This window comes from Schistocerca americana, chromosome 2 (assembly GCF_021461395.2).
Source record: "Schistocerca americana isolate TAMUIC-IGC-003095 chromosome 2, iqSchAmer2.1, whole genome shotgun sequence".
NCBI lineage: Eukaryota > Metazoa > Arthropoda > Insecta > Orthoptera > Acrididae > Schistocerca > Schistocerca americana.
The window spans coordinates 1017722820-1017744512 of record NC_060120.1 but is presented as its reverse complement, the minus strand read 5'-3'; the positions used below and the strand labels follow the sequence as shown (position 1 = coordinate 1017744512).

The 21693-nt window shown below is 44.4% G+C and overlaps 1 protein-coding gene across 2 annotated transcripts in view; it reads left to right on the top strand.

Moving 5' to 3' along the window:
• LOC124595633 overlaps positions 1 to 21693 on the top strand; it is a 267034-nt gene that overhangs the window by 164180 nt on the left and 81161 nt on the right. The window contains exon 5 of one of the 2 annotated variants that reach the window (XM_047134458.1): positions 17302 to 17439. In XM_047134458.1, coding sequence (XP_046990414.1) covers positions 17302 to 17439 — 138 coding nt within the window. Of the gene's footprint in view, positions 1 to 17298; positions 17440 to 21693 lie in introns of both variants that reach the window. The other variant, XM_047134457.1, reaches the window with a different exon arrangement.

Sequence of the window (21693 nt, the reverse complement as noted above, 5' to 3'; positions counted from 1 at the left end):
GTAATTTATTTTTCTATTCCCGGAATGAGATTTTCACTCTGCAGAGGAGCGTGCTCTGCTATGAAACTTCTTGGCAGATTAGAGCCGTGTGCCGGGCCGCGGCTCGAACTTAGGACCTTCGCCTTTCGCGTGCAAATGCTCTACCGACTGAATTACCCAAGCCCGACTGACGACCCGTCCTCGCAGGTTTACTTTTCTGTTAGCATCTAAAATAGCTTCAACATAGTTCATGTTTACACCTGAACTCGAAAGCCGATTCCCGCACAGTAAACAACCAACTCCAAACACAAAGTGCCGTTTGTGAAAATCATTAAACTCAGGTAGTAATGTCTACCAATACGGTCACTTGACTAGAATACAAATGAGATGCTGAGAGCCAAAAGGGTCTTAAGCACACTGTCGTCGGTCCCACATTTAAGTGAATATCAGAGAAACCAGTGATACAGCTTTTCATGAATTTTTATTTATGCAGATAAACCTGACTCAGCACAAGATCAACACATTTCAGAATAAATGTTACAGTGATGTGCCTTAGGCCGTTACGATTTTGCGTCAGGATACACTGCAAGTGGACTTCATGATCGAGCCACACATCACGCCGGTAAATGCCAAACGACGCCTCACTTGGTGTAAGGAGCGTAAATATTGGACGATTGAACAGTGGAAAAACATTGTGTGGAGTGACGAATCACGGTACACAAATTGGCGATCCGATGGCAGGGTGTGGGTATGGCGAATGCCCGGTGAACGTCATCTGCCACCGTGTGTAGTGCCAACAGCCGGCCTCTGTGGGCGAGCCGTTCTAGGCGCTTCAGTCCAGAACCGCGCTGCTGCTACGGTCGCACGTTCGAATCCTGCCTCGGGCATGGATGTGTGTAATGTCTTTAGGTTGGTTAGGCTTAAGTAGTTCTAAGTCTAGGGAACTGATGACGTTCAATGTTAAGTCCCGTAGTGCTTAGAGCCATTTGAACCATTTTTGTAGCGCCAACAGTAAAATTCAGAGGCGGTGGTGTTATGGTGTGGTCGTGTTTTTCATGGAGGGGGCTTGCATCCCTTGTTGTTTTACGTGGCACTATCACAGCACAGGCCTACACTGATGTTTTAAGCACCTTCTTGTTTCCCACTGTTGAGGAGCAATTCGGGGATGGCGATTGCATCTTTCAACACGATCGAGCACCTGTTCATAATGCACGGCCTGTGGCGGAGTGGTTACATGACAATAACATCCGTGTAATGGACTGGCCTACACAGATTCGTGATCTGAATCCTATAGAACACCTTTGGGATGTTTCGGAATGCCGACTTCGTGCCAGCCCTCACCGACCAACATCGAAACCTCTCCTCAGTGCAGCACTCCGTGGACAATGGGCAACCATTCCCCAAGAAACCTTCCAGCACCTGATTGAACGTATGTCTGCAAGAGTGGAAGTTGTCATCAATGCGATGCCCAACGCTATTGTGCTCCTACATAGCACTCGCCCTGAATTTGAGGTAAGGGACGCCGGTCATGAACCGGCAGACAGCAGCCCTCCAATCACCTGCACGGTTGGGCGATTGGAGTGTAGTGGCGTAGCAAGACAGCCACGCCACTCGGAGGTAGCCGAAAGGCACGCGTTAAGCTCACGCAGATTGGCGTGAGGTCTGGAACAGGACAATGTCTTGAGAATTGCAATAAAGTACGAAAATCTTGTAATACTTAACTTTAATCCACAATTGTAGAACATTGGTCTGACGGCACAGGCTTTATAAGATAACCAGCAAGAGATAAATGGCGCCTTGCTAGGTCGTAGCAATTGACGTAGCTGAAGGCTATGCTAACTATCGTCTCGGCTAATGAGAGCGTATTTGTCAGTGAACCATTGCTATGAACGTCGGCTGTACAACTGGGGCGAGTGCCAGTACGTCTCTCTAGACCTGCCGTGTGGTGGCGCTCGGTCTGCTATCACTGACAGTGGCGACACGCGGGTCCGACGTATACTAATGGACCGCGGCCGATTTAAAGGCTACCACCTAGCAAGTGTGGTGTCTGGCGGTGACACCACATGGAGGGTTGCTCCCCGCCGCTTCCTGGTATGAAGTAAACGCGCTTCTAACCTGTTAGTTTTTCAGCAGGTCGGTTTGAACTGTGACGCCCTGCTTGTTGCAGATAACAGTATTTTATTTTGAGAAGGCTGAGTCCTCCTCCTTCGCGTATGAGGGCTTGAGTGTTTTACCAAGGTATATACATCTGAAAATATGATTTGCAGTCAGAAAACCGGTCGATGTCCCTGTAAAAATTAATTTGCAGCTGAAAGCGGTTTATTTGAGAAACATGAATTACTTCCGTAGTGGTTGCCCTTAACATAAAACCATGTTTACTTGACAATTTTTTTTTATTTTGTTCCGTACTACCTCCTCCCAAAATGTGGAAAGCAAAAAGCATGCAGTAGAAGAGATCTGCTGTCAGAGGTATCACAACGATTTAAGCTCCTACTGCAACTTTCCACTCGGTCGTATCGGGGCCAGGTTCCTCCGCCATCATCCCTGAAAGTTTGTAACTTCATCACGGAACCATCTTGTATGCTGGAACAAGTGTGTACTCCTTGCAAATGGTGTTTCAACAAAAATCCTGAAACAAATAATCTTCACCACAAAAGAAGTTCTGGATACCAATGCTTTATTTCCGCGCGATGAAGTGCTGGACAAATCCGAAAACAAAATTAAATTCTTAAGTATATTTAGACGTACGTTTATATGGATCAGGCAACAGAGAAAGAACTCTCTCTCTGTTCATTATTTAGTCGTCTACAAAATAGCCTTTAACGAAGCAATCAACGAGAAGAAAATTATGGTCAATTACTGGTACGCATCGCTTGTCATTAGCGACGGATATTGAATATGCATTATCTTATGTTTACACAGAGGCAGGGTCAGACATTTAGTAAACAGCTTTAGTCAGAGACCACTCATCAACATCCCCCACCGGCCGATGTGGCCAAGCGGTTCTAGGCGCTCCAGTCTGGAACCGCACAACCGCTACGATGGCAGGTTCGAATCCTGCCTCTGGCATGGATGTGTGTGATGTCCTTAGGTTAGTTAGGTTTAAGTAGTTCTAAGTTCTAGGGGACTGATGACTTCAGGTGTTAAGTCCCATAGTGCTCAGAGCCATTTTTTGAACCATTTGAACATCCCCCCTGAAGCTCGCCTCAGTGGACACCTGGGTCTACCCTCGTGTACTGATCCTCATCCAATTGTCTTCTTCTAAGAGGTATCGCTTCAGAGGCGGCGTTATAAGATGTATTCCCACTTGACGGAACGTCGCCGTCACGTCATAAGATTCCCCTCTGGAGTTCAAATTGTGGCATTCACACACGCCGTCGACGAAACGTTATGGACACGTCACGTCACTTCACCGTCACGTCAAGGTTTCTCGGAAAGAATGTTTCGACGGGCCATAGCGTAGCCTACATGGCGAGCGACTGTTACATTAAGAACACAGTGTGAACTAATACGAAAGCATTCCCCACTGACACTTGCCGCGAAAAGGTCTTAATGTATACGGGAAGACAATACTAAGCTAAAGTATTTCCTTTGATCAACTGAAAGACTACATTGCAAAATAAATGATACATATCTTGTTCAAAGTGCTTCATTCACGAGAGTAAAGCTGATGCGGGGTGCAGAAGTTTAAAATAAGATTCATACTAAATTAAAGACGAACAGCAGGCAGCAGAAATATATGTAAAAATAGTTCAGGTACACTAAGATGGCCCATCTAGGCATACAGTAGGCAAACCATCAGCTTCTGTCGAGGTGATGTTGGACGTCTAAATCTTAAATTTTTCTTCATAGTTTTTATTCGTATCTTCCTTAACAGATAAAAAAAACTGTTGTTTAGACATTCTGAAATATTTATAGAAGGATGGCTCCTATTCCAGATACTTGTAAGGAGTGTTGAACTCTCCTTCTCAGTCTGGATTTTTTAACATTTTTCTAACTCAGACTCTTTTTGTGTCTCTGTTCCTCATCGTCGAGTGCAACATCAATCATCGCAAGCTGCTTTAAACTAAATTTCGGCATCTTATAACGATCTACAATAACTACGAAATAGCCCCTCTGGCGAGTATTTTATAGACCATATGTAACATACGACGTCCTTTCGAAATTGACGTGCCACGTAGTGTGGAGGCTCGTGAATTACTTTGACCGTCGATGTTCAAAAACGTGACGCTGACATTTCGGCAATTGTGAAACCACCGATACTGACAAGGGAACCTCCCCATCGTACCCCCCTCAGATTTAGTTATAAGTTGGCACAGTGGATAGGCCTTAATAAACTGAACACAGATCAACTGAGAAAACAGGAAGAAGTTGTGTGGAACTGTGAAAAAATAAGCAAAATATACAAACTGAATAGTCCATGGGCCACATAAGCAACATCATGGAACGTCTGGGCTCACGAGCGCCGTGGTCCCGTGGTAGCGTGAGCAGCTGCTGAACGAGAGGTCCTTAGTTCAAGTCTTCCCTCGAGTGAAAATTTTACTTTCTTTATTTTTGCATAGTTATTATCTGTCCGTTCGTTCATTGACGCCTCTGCTCACTGCAATAAGTTTAGTGTCTGTGTTTTGCGACCGCATCGCAAAACCGTGCGATTAGTAGACGAAAAGACGTGCCTCTCCAATGGGAACCGAAAACATTCGATCGCAAGGTCATAGGTCAACCGATTGCGCCACAGGAAAACACATCTGATATATTCTATACGACACTGGTGACGGCATATGCGTCACATGACAGGAATATGTTGTCGACCCACCTAACTTGTACACTTGGCGAATGGGTAAAAAGATTCTTCTACCTTGCCCGATTTAGGTTTTCTTGTGGATGTCATAATCACTCCCAAAAAAGTATCCCGCGTCCGGCCATCCTGATTTAGGTTTTCCGTGATTTCCCTAAATCGTTGCAGGCAAATGCCTGGATGGTTCCTTTCAAAGGGCACGGCCGACTTCCTTCCCTGTCCTTCCCTAATCCGATGAGACCGATGACCTCGCTGTCTGGTCTTCCCCAAAACAACCAACCAACCAACCCAAAAAAGTGATGAAAACATAAGAGTTTGTCACATAAACTGAAAATAAAAAATTAAACTTTTCACTCCATAGAAGATTTGAACCAAGGACCTTTTGTTCCGCAGGTGCTCATGTTACCACGAGACCACGGCACTCCTACGTTACCAGTGTCCTTGATGTTGCATATCTTACCACGAACTGCTCAGTTTGTATATTTTGCTTATTTTTTCACAGTTCCACACAACTTCTTCCTGTTTTCTCAATTGATCTGTGTTCAGTTTTTCAAAGCCTATCCACTGTGCCAATTTATAACTAAATCTGAGGGGGGTGCGATGGGGAGGTTCCCTTGTGAGTCACGCCTCATCTCTGGGCAATCTGGTGGGGGGAGTGGGGGGAGGGGGGGGGGAGACTCTCTTACGTCACTGTCAGTGCTAGAGGCGTGTTTAGCACCTGCCGCTGCCGGAAGCTGTCGGATGGGCTAGCTCGGCGATAAATCAATGTTTTGACGTCAATGGCCGTCAAAGGATGTCGCCATGGAGACGGATTCGCTCGACCTGCCGCGTGCGTCCTATGGACACGTGTTTATGGGCACTCTGGTGACGCACGTTCGCCACAGATTTGTCTGCCCTGCGGTTTTTTTTGCTCTGGTTGTGTCGTTGCTCACTACAGAATGGGAAAATATGTTAGCCTTAGAACTTACGAGGTAATCTCGAACTCCAGCGTCCAAAGTTCTTCAAGCCCTACTCAAACGATAATTAAATATTTTCTGTTGCTGTGTGATATTTCTCTTATATGGCTTCATTATATGCTCTGATAAGGGTAAAGCATCATCAGCTACAATTATAAAAGGCATTGCAGTTTGAGTTCCTGATAATATTTCTGGTATAGGAATGTTCATAAAATTTTCAGCACAACTAAGTATTTCACAGAGGGAACTGTTCTGGAACACTTCTCAATCACTGATCCTCCCATTGTAACCTACACCCACACATGTAAATTTATACTGTGCATCAACAAGTGCCAGTTGTAACACCTTGGTTCAGTTTATAGTGATAAAAGCTATAGAAAGAATAATTTAAAATTAAGAATAGAATTTTTAGAGGGGAAAATAGTGTAGAATCAGAGTTCGGTAATTGCAGATCAAAATTATAGTATATCAGCAAGTAGTTTAACGTCTAAGTACAGCAAAGCCACGGACGCTCCGCCATGGAGAAGGCAGTGACGTTAAACTCTTGTGATGAAAAACCTATAAAAAGGCCTGATCGTCATTATTGCCGCCTTTTTTCCTTGATGGTTTCGTTAAAGGGCGGGGAACCCGTGTCAGTCAGCGAGAAAATAATTAGATTGGACTTTATCGTGTTAAGATTCACGATAAACTGTTAGAATATTACGGAGATTAAAAGTGATGTAGTGCACGATCTCTGACTGTTGGTAACAACGGAGTATTAAGAGGATCTTAGGACTTTAGTGCTAGATTGGAACTTTACGGACATATAGACGACAGAAACTCAAATTATCTGCTGATACGAGTGAATTCAGAGGTACCGGTATTCGGATATTAACGTGTGGACTTTTGAAAGTGTCGTGTGCCGTTAGTTGCGAATCTGGACGTAGAGCGCGTGCATATCGGTATTTGCGGACTATTTAGATTCCTCCAGGCTAGGAACCTTTTAAATAGACCATCATCCATCACCATTTTAATCCTTGAATATACAGTGAAAGTGAAACACAAGAGTGTTGCACTTATTTCATTTACATAGTACTAATCAGTGAAGGTTCTACGGAACCAAAGCTATTCAGCAGTAAGTCAGCACCATCTAGCGGAAAGCGTAGGCATTAACAAACACGCTAACTGAAGTGAACGTTTACGTGTTTTACGGACTGCTTAATATGAACTTTTGTGACTCTTTGACGTCCCCACTCCCTCCGAAAGGTGGCGCAGGCTGTCTTAATCATAAAACGGGAGAGTTTTAGCCGGGAAGATTATTAATAAAAGCGATATTTACAAGACTCGCAGTAATAGCAAAACACAAGGCCCGCACCTCATCGGAGAGTCGTCGCTGTCACGTCGGGAAGTAAAGCCGGAAAACCTACTGAGGATACGTGTCTACGAGCAGACGTCCACGCGGAGTACCTAAAAAGGGAACCACAAGAGAGTTGGGGATGCTTCACAGTAACACAATGCTGTTACCTCCTTTGTAATTGTGGCAGTATGAGCCTATACATCTTGGTGGTCGGAATTCCACATGCTTCCCGTCTAAAGCGCCAAGACAATTTGATAAGCTGCACATGTCTTTGAACTGTTTCGATATATGTTTCCATTCACTTTCTGTTGATGGCATCTGAAAGACGCAAAATGTGATGTGAATGTGTCAATGTGACTTTCATACACATGAAATGAACAAGAAGTCTGGAATCACTACATCTCAGACATATTTTCCCCTAACAACTGAAAATGATGGATTACGAAGTGCACTAATTTTGTCTGAAAATTCCTCAGGTAGGGGGGAAACAGTTTTGGCCTGTAAATTGTAAGGTTCAATTCTTAACACATAAACTTTTACAATGTAGGGCTGCTTTTTGAGTATAATTGCCAAACTATAAAAACATGTGATAATACCTGGATTCAGGTGTAGCTGGAGTTTGGATCAGAGATACATCCTTCCACCAAAATATTTTTTGGAAATTGTTAAGAGTGCCACTTTAAAGAATTTGTTGCTATTTCTAATGAATTTACCAGAATAATGGGAATGCTATGGGTATGCCCACTAAGTAAACGTAACAAGTAAAACTACATCGAAAAGTTGTGGCAGAGGCACCCAGAGTACACTTACGCCCCGGAAAATGTTTCTTGCTGAGAGTAACACATCTGACCAAAATGGAGCCCGCATCTCGTGGTCGTGCGGTAGCGTTCTCGCTTCCCACGCCCGGGTTCCCGGGTTCGATTCCCGGCGGGGTCAGGGATTTTCTCCGCCTCGTGATGGCTGGGTGTTGTGTGCTGTCCTTAGGTTAGTTAGGTTTAAGTGGTTCTAAGTTCTAGGGGACTGATGACCATAGATGTTAAGTCCCATAGTGCTCAGAGCCATTTGAACCAAAATGGTTCCCTTATTGTACTTTTCAGTTCATTTAAATGTGTCATTACATTAACTTATTTTGCTCATGCTCTCATGAAATTTAACAAAATCAGCATATCGTCACGTGTGAATCCTTCAAGCACTGGCATATTGCGTCACAAGTTTCAGGAATAATTGAGGATATCGTGCTTACACGTATTATCAATGAAAACATTAGGCTTCTGTAGCTTTCTCCATTAGCCATAAACCTCAGTGTTAGAATTAACCTAAACAAAATTATGGGATTAGTTACAGCTTACAAGTATGCACTGTACATACAGCAGCCTAGTAATACTAGGTTTGTATAAAAGTACCTATTCACCTCTTTGAAGCTGAGATACAGTCTCGCATAACTGTGTTTTGCTTCGTTATTCTTGGACCTACTAAACGAAGCAATGTCGAAAATTCCGTCTCGCCCATTCTCATAAAATTTTTGTATGGTTCCCTGTCCTCCAACCTCACTTCATCGCGTAATAGACTGTGCAATTCCCGACTACCGTCGTCACGTCTTAAAATTCAAGGCTTACTCCATCATCCTCTATTATGTCAAAGTTAAGTTCTTCGTCGACGTCGCCGAGATATTACTGCACTAGTGACTGCATGAGCAGCAGCTACCACTCTAAGTATCCATTTTCTAAAATGTTGTTGCGGAATCTGCAGTCACTGCGTGTACAAACGCAGCTACCAGATGGCATTCCATCTCTTGGAACAGGAAGTTGTACCATCTTATTGCACCATTAGTGGCGCAAGATGTGTCCTCCACTGTGCAGGGCTTTAGGGCGGGTTTGACATCTGGTGGAGTCTATCGCAGTAACGCTGGCCAGTCACACTGCGCATCTTTGGTCCTTGAGCGCTAACCTGATCAAAATAGAATGGGTCAACGTTGAATGTAGCCGTGAAGCCACACTATACGGTAACACATTCACCATACAGAGGAACTTCATGCACAGTGACTGGAGGTGAAGATTCCCACAGTCGACAATTCTGTGCGTTCACCTCAACTGTCAGAGAAAAATGAACGTCTGTCCACTGGATGGTCCAGGGCCAGACATCGTCAACTTTAGTCTTTGTGAGAAGACAGCGAAGTCAACATGTCGTTGTGCGTCAAGTGCAAGCTGCTGTAAGATATGGATCTTGTACGGATACCATGCGAGAATGCTTCGAAGCACCTTCCGTACAGTGGACCACGGGATGTTCATCTGTCGTGACACAGCACGCGCACTGCCTGACGATCGGGAATTGCGCGCAGCGTTGTCTGCAATAGCAACAGCAATTTCATCAACCACCTGTGGGGCAACCGGTCGTCGGTCTCTTCCTGGAGCGACGCCCAGTTCTCCAGTTGATTCGAACTTCTTCATCATGCTCCGCACAACAGGTGGAGAAAGAGGGGCCTTCCGTAATCCTTTCATCCGGCGACATTCTCGAAGTACAGCTGCAGCATTACTGTTGTTTTTCTAACGGAGCTTCACCAATAATGCCCTGCTCATTTTTTTCCAAGCTCCTGCTGACACGTCAACTAATGCACTGCGACCGGCCAGGTGTGTGACACTACGAAACACAATGACTGATCACGGCATCTGGTGGCCATAGAACTGGACGGTGGGGCTGTGACGCATGGAAATCGTGCACCTACACTCTGTACATTAATGCTAGCAAGTCTGGTACTCACACAGTAATTATTTTCCGTGTAATAACTTGTTAAATGGGGAAAGTTTAATTATAACCACCCGATTTATTAGAATACTCAGCAAAAATTTAAAGCAAATCGGTCAAGAACTTATAGAGACTTTCCTAACACCATATCCCCGGTGTAAGGAAACTCTCTAAAAGTTCTTTATATATGTACACACATCAAAGAAAGTCTTGCATCACCTCGATTCCGGAACCTATACAGAAAATAGGAATAGCCAACATAACCATCATTTCTGCCCTTTTTATTGCTCTCGAAAACCACACATTGCATGTTGTAAGACCATACAGCGAGACCTAGAGAGGTGGTGGTCCAGATTGCTGTACACACCGGTACCTGTAATACCAAGTAGCACGTCATCTTGCATTGTTGCATGCCTGTATTCGTCGTGGCATGCTGTCCGCAAGTTCATCAAGGCACTGCTGGTACAGATTTCCCACTCCTCAAGGGCGATTCGGCGTAGATCCTTCAGAGTGGTTGGTGGGTCACGTCGTCCATAAACAGCCCTTTTCAATCTGTCCGAGACATGTTAGATAGGGTTCATGTCTGGAGAACATGGTTCCGCTCAAGCGATGTCGTTATCCTGAAGAAAGTCTTTCACAAGATGTGGACGATGGGGGGCGCGAATTGTCGTCCATGAAGACGAATGCTTCGCCAATATGCTGACGATATGGCTGCACTGTCGGTCGGAGGATGGCATTCACGTATCGTACAGCCGTTACGGCGCTTTCCATTACCACCAGCGGCGTACGTCGTCCCCACATAATACCACCCCAAATCAGAAGGGAACCTCCACATTGTTGCTCTCGATGGACAGTGTCTCTAAGGCGTTCAGCCTGACCGGGTTGTCTCCAAACACGTCTCCGACGGTTGTCTGGTTGAAGGCATATGCGAAACTCATTGTGATGCCAATCCTGAGCGGTCCATTCGGCATGTTGGTGGACCCATCTGTACCGCGCTGCATGGTGTCGTGGTTGCAGAGATGGACCTCGCCATGGACGTCGGGAATGAAGTTGGGCATCATGCATCCTATTGCGCACAGTTTGAGTCCTACCTCGACACCCTGTGGCAGCACGAAAAGCGATATTCAACATGGCGGCGTTGCTGTCAGGGTTCTTCCGAGCCATAATCCGCAGGTAGCGGTCATCCACTGCAGTAGTAGCCCTTGGGTGGCCTGAGCGAGGTATGCAATCGAAAGTTCCTTTCTCTCTGTATCTCCTCCATGTCGGAACAACATCGCTTTGGTTCACTCCTAGGCGCCTGGGCACTTGTTGAGAGCCCTTCCTGGCACAAAGTAACAATGCGGACGTGATCGAACCGCGGTATTGACCGTCTAGAGATGGTTGAACTACACACAACAGAGTCATGTACCTCCTTCGTGGTGGAATGCCTGGAACTGATCAGCTGTCGGACCCCCTACGTCTAATAGGCGCTGCTCATGCATGGTTGTTTACACCTTTGGGCGGGTTTAGACACATCTTTGAATAGTCAAAGGGACTGTGTCTGTGATACAATACCCACAGTCAACGCCTATCCTTAGGATTTCTAGGGACCAGGGTGATGCAAAGCCTCTAAAAGTTGGTGACCGATGTGCTTTAAATTTATATATACAGGGTGGTCCATTGATCGTGACCGGGCCAAATATCTCACGAAATAAGCATCAAACGAAAAAACTACAAAGAACTAAACTTGTCTAGCTTGAAGAGGGAAACCAGATGGCGTTATGGTTGGCCCGCTAGATGGCACTGCCATAGGTCAAACTGATATCAACTGCGTATTTTTTTAACTTATTCGTGTAATACGTAAAGAAATATGAATGTTTTAGTTGGACCACTTTCTTCGCTTTGTGATAGATGCCCTGTAATAGTAACAAACATATGGTTCACAATTTTAGACGAACAGTCGGTAACAGGTACGTTTTTTGAATTAAAATACAGTACGTAGGTACGTTTGAACATATAATTTCGGTTGTTCCAATGTGACACAAGTACCTTTGTGAGCTTATCATTTCTGAGAACGCATGCTGTTGCAGAACGATTAGCTGTAAATACCACATTAATGCAATAAATGCGCAAAATGATGTCCGTCAACCTCAATGCATTTGGCACTACGTGTAACGACATTCCTCTCAACAGCGAGTAGTTCGCCTTCCGTAATGTTCGCACATGCATTGACAATGCGCTGACGCATGTTTTCAGGCGTTGTCGGTGGATCACGATAGCAAATTTCCTTCAATTTTCCCCACAGAAAGAAATCCAGGCACGTCATATCCGGTAAACGTGCGGGCAACGGTATGTTGCTTCGACGACCAATCCACCTGTCATGAAATATGCTACTCAATACCGCTTCAACCACACGCGAGTTATGTGCCGGGCATCCATCATGTTGGAAGTACATCGCCATTCTGTCGTGCAGTGAAACATCTTGTAGTAACATCGGTAGAACATTACGTAGGAAATCAGCATACATTGCACCATTTAGATTGCCATCGATAAAATGGGGGCCAATGATCCTTCATCTCATAATGCCGCACCATACATTAACCCGCCATTGTCGCTGATGTTCCACTTGTAGCAGCCATCGTGGGTTTTCCGTTGCGCAATAGTACATGTTATGTCGGTTTACGTTACCACTGTTGGTAAATGACGCATCATCGCTAAATAGAACGCGTGCAAAAAATCTGTCATCGTCCCGTAATTTCCCTTGTGCCCAGTGGCAGAACTGTACACAACGTTCAAAGTCGTCGCCATGCAATTCCTGGTGCATAGAAATATGGTACGGGTGCAATCGATGTTGAAGTAGCATTCTCAACACCGACGTTTTTGAGATGCCCGATTGTCGCGCAATTTGTCTGCTACTGATGTGCGGATTAGTCGCGACAGCAGCTAAAACACCTACTTGGGCATCATCATTTGTTGCAGGTCGTGGTTGACGTTTCACATGTGGCTGAACACTTCCTGTTTCCTTAAACAACGTAACTATCCGGCGAACGGTCCCGACATTTGGATGATGTCGTCCAGGATACCGAGCAGCTTACATAGCACACGCCCGTTGGGCATTTGATCACAATAGCCGTAGATCAACACGATATCGACCTTTTCCGCAATTGGTAAACGGTCCATTTTAACACGGGTGATGTATAACGAAGCAAATACCGCCCGCACTGGCGGAATGTTACGTGATACCACTTACTTATACGTTTGTGACTATTACAGTGCCATCTATCACAAAGCGAAAAAAGTGGTCCAACTAAAACATTCATATTTCTTTACTTACTACAGTAATATGCATTAAAAATGGGGGTTCCTATTTTAAGAAAAACGCAGTTGATATCCGTTTGGCCTATGGCAGCGCCATCTAGCATACCAACCATAGCGCCATCTGGTTTCCCCCTTCAAGTTAGACGAGTTTGGCTCTTTGTAGTTTTTTCGTTTGATGCTTATTTCGTGAGATATTTGGCCCGGTCACTATCAATGGACCACCCTGTATATTAGAACATCACGTAAATAAACATTTGAAGCAAGTCGGTCAAAAGCGTTTCGAAATTTTTTTTACAACACATATTAAAAATATATTATAAAATATATAGCCTATATCTATGCAATAGTTTATTAGAGTATTGTGTAAAAATCTGAAGTAAATCGGTCAGAACTTTTCGAGATTTTTGCTAACAACGTTTCCTCTTTAGATATATTATATACACTCCTGGAAATGGAAAAAAGAACACATTGACACCGGTGTGTCAGACCCACCATACTTGCTCCGGACACTGCGAGAGGGCTGTACAAGCAATGATCACACGCACGGCACAGCGGACACACCAGGAACCGCGGTGTTCGCCGTCGAATGGCGCTAGCTGCGCAGCATTTGTGCACCGCCGCCGTCAGTGTCAGCCAGTTTGCCGTGGCATACGGAGCTCCATCGCAGTCTGGTAGCATGCCGCGACAGCGTGGACGTGAACCGTATGTGCAGTTGACGGACTTTGAGCGAGGGCGTATAGTGGGCATGCGGGAGGCCGGGTGGACGTACCGCCGAATTGCTCAACACGTGGGGCGTGAGGTCTCCACAGTACATCGATGTTGTCGCCAGTGGTCGGCGGAAGGTGCACGTGCCCGTCGACCTGGGACCGGACCGCAGCGACGCACGGATGCACGCCAAGACCGTAGGATCCTACGCAGTGCCGCAGGGGACCGCACCGCCACTTCCCAGCAAATTAGGGACACTGTTGCTCCTGGGGTATCGGCGAGGACCATTCGCAAATGTCTCCATGAAGCTGGGCTACGGTCCCGCACACCGTTAGGCCGTCTTCCGCTCACGCCCCAACATCGTGCAGCCCGCCTCCAGTGGTGTCGCGACAGGCGTGAATGGAGGGACGAATGGAGACGTGTCGTCTTCAGCGATGAGAGTCGCTTCTGCCTTGGTGCCAATGATGGTCGTATGTGTGTTTGGCGCCGTGCAGGTGAGCGCCACAATCAGGACTGCATACGACCGAGGCACACAGGGCCAACACCCGGCATCATGGTGTGGGGAGCGATCTCCTACACTGGCCGTACACCACTGGTGATCGTCGAGGGGACACTGAATAGTGCACGGTACATCCAAACCGTCATCGAACCCATCGTTCTACCATTCCTAGACCGGCAAGGGAACTTGCTGTTCCAACAGGACAATGCACGTCCGCATGTATCCCGTGCCACCCAACGTGCTCTAGAAGGTGTAAGTCAACTACCCTGGCCAGCAAGATCTCCGGATCTGTCCCCCATTGACCATGTTTGGGACTGGATGAAGCGTCGTCTTACGCGGTCTGCACGTCCAGCACGAACGCTGGTCCAACTGAGGCGCCAGGTGGAAATGGCATGGCAAGCCGTTCCACAGGACTACATCCAGCATCTCTACGATCGTCTCCACGGGAGAATAGCAGCCTGCATTGCTGCGAAAGGTGGATATACACTGTACTAGTGCCGACATTGTGCATGCTCTGTTGCCTGTGTCTATGTGCCTGTGGTTCTGTCAGTGTGATCATGTGATGTATCTGACCCCAGGAATGTGTCAATAAAGTTTCCCCTTCCTGGGACAATGAATTCACGGTGTTCTTATTTTAATTTCCAGGAGTGTATATGTACAGGGTGTACCATAATTAATTATGTGACCGCATACAGTTGAAAGTACGCGACACTAGAAGCAGAAAAGTCTCAGTAAACTTAGGGTCGAAAGTCCATGCCTTAAGAGCTACGATCAATTTTTCATCCGATACCGTGAAGCAAATCTCCTCTACTGGAAGCTCTTTGCCTTCCACATTTTGAGAAGTAGTAGTATGGACGAAAGCAAGAAAAAATATCCAGTCGACATTTGCTCTAAAAGGCATACCTTAAAAGTCATGAGCAATTGTTCATTAGAAGCGCTGTGTTTCCTAGTAGCGAGGATGAGCACGTGCTCATAGCTTTTGAGGTATGCGTTTTAGAGCACATGTTTACTGGACATTTTTTCTTGTTTTGGTTCACATTACCATTTCCTAAAATATGGAAAGCAAAGAGCTTTCAGTAGAAGAGATTTGCCTCACTGTATCGGAGATGAAAAATTGCTCGATGCTCTTAAGCTACGCATTTGAGACACTGTGTTTACTGAGACGTTTTTTTTTCTTGTATCGTGTACTTTCCACTGTATGCATTTACGGCATTAATTATGATACACGCTATATATACACTACTGGCCATTAAAATTGCTACACCACGAAGATGTGCTACAGACGCGAAATTTAACCGACAGGAAGAAGATGCTGTGATACGCAAATGATTAACTTTTCAGAGCATTCACACAAAGTTGGCGCCGGGGGCGGCACCTACAACGTGCTGACACGAGGAAAGTTTCCAACCGATTTCTCATACACAAACAGCGGTTGACCGGCGTTGCCTGGTGAAACGTTGTTCTGATGCCACATGTAAGGAGAAGAAATGCGTACCATCACGTTTCCGACATTGATAAAGGTCGGATCGTAGCCTATCGCGATTGCGGTTTATCGTATCGCGACATTGCTGCTCGCGTCGGTCGAGATCCAATGACTGTTAGCAGAATATGGAATCGGTGGGGCCGGCCGCGGTGGTCTCGCGATTCTAGGCGTTCAGTCCGGAACCGCGCGACTGCTACGGTCGAAGGTTCGAATCCTGCCTCGGGCATGGATGTGTGTGATGTCCTTAGGTTCGTTAGGTTTAAGTAGTTCGAAGTTCTGGGGGACTAATGACCACAGATGTTAAGTCCCATAGTGCTCAGAGCCATTTGAACCATTTTTGAATCGGTGGGTTCAGGAGGGTAATACGGAACGCCGTGGTGGATCCCAACGGCCTCGTATCACTAGCAGTCGAGATGACAGGCATCTTATCCGCATGGCTGTAACGGATCGTACCGCCACGTCTCGATCCCTGAGTCAACAGATGGGGACGCTTGCAAGGCAACAACCATCTGCACGAACAGTTCGACGACGTTTGCAGCAGCATGGACTATCAGCTCGGAGACCATGGCTGCGGTTACCCTTGATGCTGCATCACAGACAGGAGCGCCTGCGATGGTGTACTCAACGACGAACCTGTGTGCACGAATGGCAAAACGTCATTTTTTCGGACGAATCCAGGTTCTGTTTACAGCATCATGATGGTCGCATCCGTGTTTGGCGACATCGCGGTGAACGGACATTGGAAGCGTGTATTCGTCGTCGCCATACTGGCGTATCACCCGGTGTGATGGTATGGGGTGCTATTGGTTACACGTCTCGGTCACCTCTTGTTCGCATTGACGGCACTTTGAACAGTGGACGTTACATTTCAGACATGTTACGACCCGTGGCTCTACCCTTCATTCGATCCCTGCGAAACCCTACATTTCAGCAGGATAATGCACGACCGCATGTTGCAGATCCTGGAAACAGAAAATGTTCGACTGCTGCCCTGGCCAGCACATTCTTCAGATCTCTCGGCAATTGAAAACGTCTGGTCAATGGTGGCCGAGCTACTGGCTCGTCACAATACGCCAGTCACTACTCTTAATGATCTGTGTTATCGTGTTGAAGCTGCAGGGGCAGCTGTACCTGTACACGCCATCCAAGCTCTGTTTGACTCAATGCCCAGCCGTATCAAGGCCGTTATAACGACCAGAGGCGGTTGTTCTGGGTACTGATTTCTCAGGATCTATGCACCCAAATTGCGTGAAAATGTAATCATATGTGAGTTCTAGTATAATATATTTGTCCAATGAATACCCGTTTATCATCTGCGTTTCTTCTTAGTGTAGCAATTCTAGTGGCCAGTAGTGTATATATCGTTCCAAACGTTTGTTAAAATTCATGTAAAAACTTGAAGTAAATCAATAAAAATGCTTTGAAGATACTTGGTAACAACTTTAAGTAACTACTCGTCTTTGTGTGGCAGTATAGTGGTAGAGATGTGGTGCGTTGCGGTTGCAGCAGCAGCTTCCGACCGATGGTGCCGCACGCGCTGGAGCTGAGCGGTGTGGGCCCGCGCCTCAAGAGGGACCTGGCCGTCGACCCCGAGGACGTGCTGGCGCTGCTGCAGCTGTGGCAAGCCGAGAGGCACGGCGCACCCAGGTCCGTACCCGCTCTGCTGGCTGGCTGTTAAATCACCGTAGTAATAAAGATGTTGCAGGAAAGCGAGTCGCGCAGAAGTCACTTGCTACTCTCAATGTAGCGGCAGGCAGCAGTGTCTCGCGGCCGTCGGCCGTCGTAATTTAATATATTATTTATTGGGAATGTTTATTGTTGCCGACTTACGTGGTGGGCCTTAATAAGTATGATATTTCATTTTATTTTGATTTACAATTAAATGTTTTTGTGAAGTTCTCTTTTTTAACAGTATTAATCTTCAGTATAAATTATTTGTTACGTTAATGAACGTTAGACTCGCTGAATCTTAAAACATGATCATATAAGTTGAACAATGGAATAAACTTTTCATATTAATTTCCTCGGCTATTCAGTTCAGTTTAAACCAAAAAATCTTTAGTTATTAATTACACACGCACGTTAGTATTTCTTCTTACCTCCGTTAATCATTGCATTGTAGTCTGAGTCCTGCCTCTGGCTCTCGGCTGTGGTACTGAAAATAAGAATCTTCAAGCTACGTATTTTCTCCAACTTCGGGCGGCTGTGGAGAACAATGAATAGTATGTTAATAGCGGGCGAGTTTTTCGCTTCCGCAAATTTTTTATAAGTTAATATCGCCACGTAATGGTGTCGTTGGCTGCATCGGCAGCTGCGATTGTTGATCTGTAAATTACTCGAATGCAGGTGAATTCAAGGAAGGCGGACATGAAATCGGGATCACCTCTTACAAATTAAAAGTGAACAATAATATTAAATCAATATATTATCTGTTTAATTAGTACAAATATGCTTACATTTGCCAGCACTCGCAAGATGTCCGTCTACACGCAACCAAGACAACAGAAGAAGTGGAGACGACTAAAAAATTAACAAAAGAGCGTATCTTGTCGTCTCTTCAGATCATTTTGTTATATTTCTTTGCCCTCGAAACTTACACAGAGAAATTATTATAATACGGGTACATGAGAAAAATGTATATTATTCAATTTTAAAATGTCTCTTCTTTATAAATACTGTTTTTTTAGTCTTTTAGTATTATTTCACTGGGGACGCTATAAGTGACTTGGTTAAGAGTGAATTTCCTGGCAGCATTCTTCACTATTTTTTTGCTGATACGTCGCTGACATGCACTCACAATGCGTGTAACCTTTCTATAAAATTTTGTCTGTATGTGATAACATTGAATATACTGATTTCGAAAACTTTCTCCTCATCTAACGTGTACTCTAGATATCGTATTCAATTACTGAACAAACTGACAGTTGGTTGGCCCTATGTTACGCATGTGAACAGTGCCGTGAAATAAAACTTTAAACTTAATTAAATGCAGGATCTGATATGAAGAAAACGAATCTCTTACATCCCAAAAGAAACTAATTGTGTGCTCAATGAAAACTACATAACCAAAATTCAATACTGAAGTACATTATGGGCGCTGCGTGATATGAACTGCAATGTTTGACTTGGAATATCCACAAAAATAAATTATTGCTCTATTCAAAAAGAAAATAACTGTTTGAAATTACCAACAACGTTCATTGAAAATTAATATGCTTACTAGCACGACTCTTGACAATGCCGACTAAAAACACTGCAAGGTGAAATTGCCATGAAATAAAAGTGACTTACCTCTTGTTGAGGATGATTTTTTTTTTGTGTCTGGAGTACTAACGTTCCCGAAAGCAAATAAAAATCAGCATATGCAGCGGCTAAAGGAAAATAAACTACTCACTTCTAATTTCTTTCTTGTTGCTCGTCAGAAACGATCTGTGACTTCGTGTGGCGTAAGGAGCAATGGACACATGACAAGATATTCAAAACTTTACTACGAATTATGGAGGCAGGTTTTATTTCATAGAAAATCGTTGTTGGGAAATCAAACTCTGATTATTGACAAAAATGATTGTACAACATAAAAAGACTCTAAAAATTGCTAAATTTCAAAACTGGTAATACCTCAAGAATTGCGTCATTTGTGACATGATGAAAACAAAGAGATCACATTAACGCTAATCGTAAAAGTTATTAGTTATGTGAGGGACAAAGATTTGCTTCAATTAACAGGTCTGACAAAGAAAATTTTAATGCTTGCGCATGTCTTCGTTACCTTTAAAGTTACTCCAAAATCTTCTCCATCAATATAAAGAACTAGAAAGTATTATAAATGAGTTTTCATTTCCGTAATAAAGTATTCCAGACAGTTTCTCCCAGATTCACAAATAACACTTCTCTGTAAACCTCCTCTGGTCGCTACCACACCTGAAATCAGAATGCCCCAGCGCCACACAACTGACTAGCAAGTCAACCACAGATGAAACTAAACATATAGTCAAGGATCTTATTCACTGCTCACACAGAGAGCTCATCTATCTTTGCCCCTTACAGTAAAAGTGAATTATTTACAAAAGCAGAAAACATATGAGAACCTTACATGCGTAACCATAGCGACAGTAGTGTCAAGTCTCCCGACAAAGCCGTTACACATTTGTAGTAACTGTCGTTGCAGTATTGATGTGGCGCCGTGGATAGCTTGATAGTTCTTCATTCATATTTTCATATTATTGTGGGATCCATTCTCATCAGGTACATTTTTTTGGTTTTCGTTTGTTAATTTATATAGCAGGCCAATATATGCGATGTTTTAATACGTTATTTGCTGCGCAGCATCGTTGAAGTCTAGAACTTTCGAAATAGGCTAACTGCTTGTGCTGTTCGTTTAGGAGGTAAAACGGACGATTTATTCGCTCAGAAACATTCTGCGGCCACATATTACGGCTCAGTAAAGGCATTTAGGTCGGTACCTCTATTTAATATGTGCGTGAGTACGGCAAATTACATTACCAAGGTGTGATAGTGTACAAACTATAAAATACGGCACAAATTTGGGATAAATTCTAGTGTCCGATACCACTCGTCGGCTTTGACTAATGACGTCATACATAAGGCAAAGATGCTGCAATGGACAATGTATGAATGGAACGGATCATACTCGTAAACAAACGAATGTAGCATGCCATAAAATAATAATTTAACGCGTGTATTATTTACGCGCGAATTTCATTTAAACGAGTTGATGTTGAGTGAAATAAATAAGAACACGAGAGCAATTACGAGTGAATATATTATATTATATTTTGCACACGTACTGCAAAAACGGTCTAAATAATGAACCGACGAATAGTTGGAATCGGTAAATAGAAGAAATCTATGTAGGAGGTTATTTCTAGTTACCGATTCCAATATTACTGTTTGTTGCGCAAATATCTTATATCAGAAACGAGCTGGAAAAAAGATCTTGTTAGTGAACTACAGAATACGACTATACTTTCAAAAAATGAAAATCTGTTCACACATTACTGCACACGCAAAGAAATAAAACGCAAAAATGACCAAACCTTGACCGAGCGAGGTGGCGCAGTGGCTAGCACACTGGACTCGCATTCGGGAGGAGGACGGTTCAATCCCGTCTCCGGCCATCCTGATTTAGGTTTTCCGTGATTTCCCTATATCGCTTCAGGTAAATGCCGGGATGGTTCCTTTGATAGGGCACGGCCGATTTCCTTCCCTAATCCGATGAGACCGATGACCTCGCTGTTTGGTCTCTTCCCCCCAAATCAACCCAAACCAACCAACCAAACCTTGCAACCGATAACTATACTACACGAAAGTCACACCAGCTACAGTAGCTCCAAATAACACTCAGTAAAATCGATACACCAGGAGTGACACTTAAAATAAGAGACGTGTAGCAGAAACATCGATAAGGAGAACATAAAAGGGGCTGCATAAAAAGAAACTTACCGCATATGTACTTCCAAAGGAGTCAAAGATCGAGGCTGACAAGAACGAAATAGGGGCATAACAAGAAATAATAATGTCAGTAGGTCAAACTGTAACGAAAGAAGCAAAATCCAGAATAACAAATGAAAAAAAAAGAAACACAAATTGTCAGGCACGAATGAGGTGCCACCCAAACCAGTTGTTCCCTATCACCTGCCCTCAATGAGGCGCAAAATTTTAAAATAAGAAAATGAAACCACGAGTCAATCACATAAACCTTCCGGCAAAGACACTGCAACACCCCTCGGCCCACCATTGTAACCAGAAAATATTAAAAGGACAGAAAAACATCCCTCCAGAGAAACCAAAAAAGTAGCACTCGCACAATACAATAACATAAAAAAACGCAACGCAAAACAAGAAAAAAGTATCAGACCGCCAACACCTAACTAACAAAAC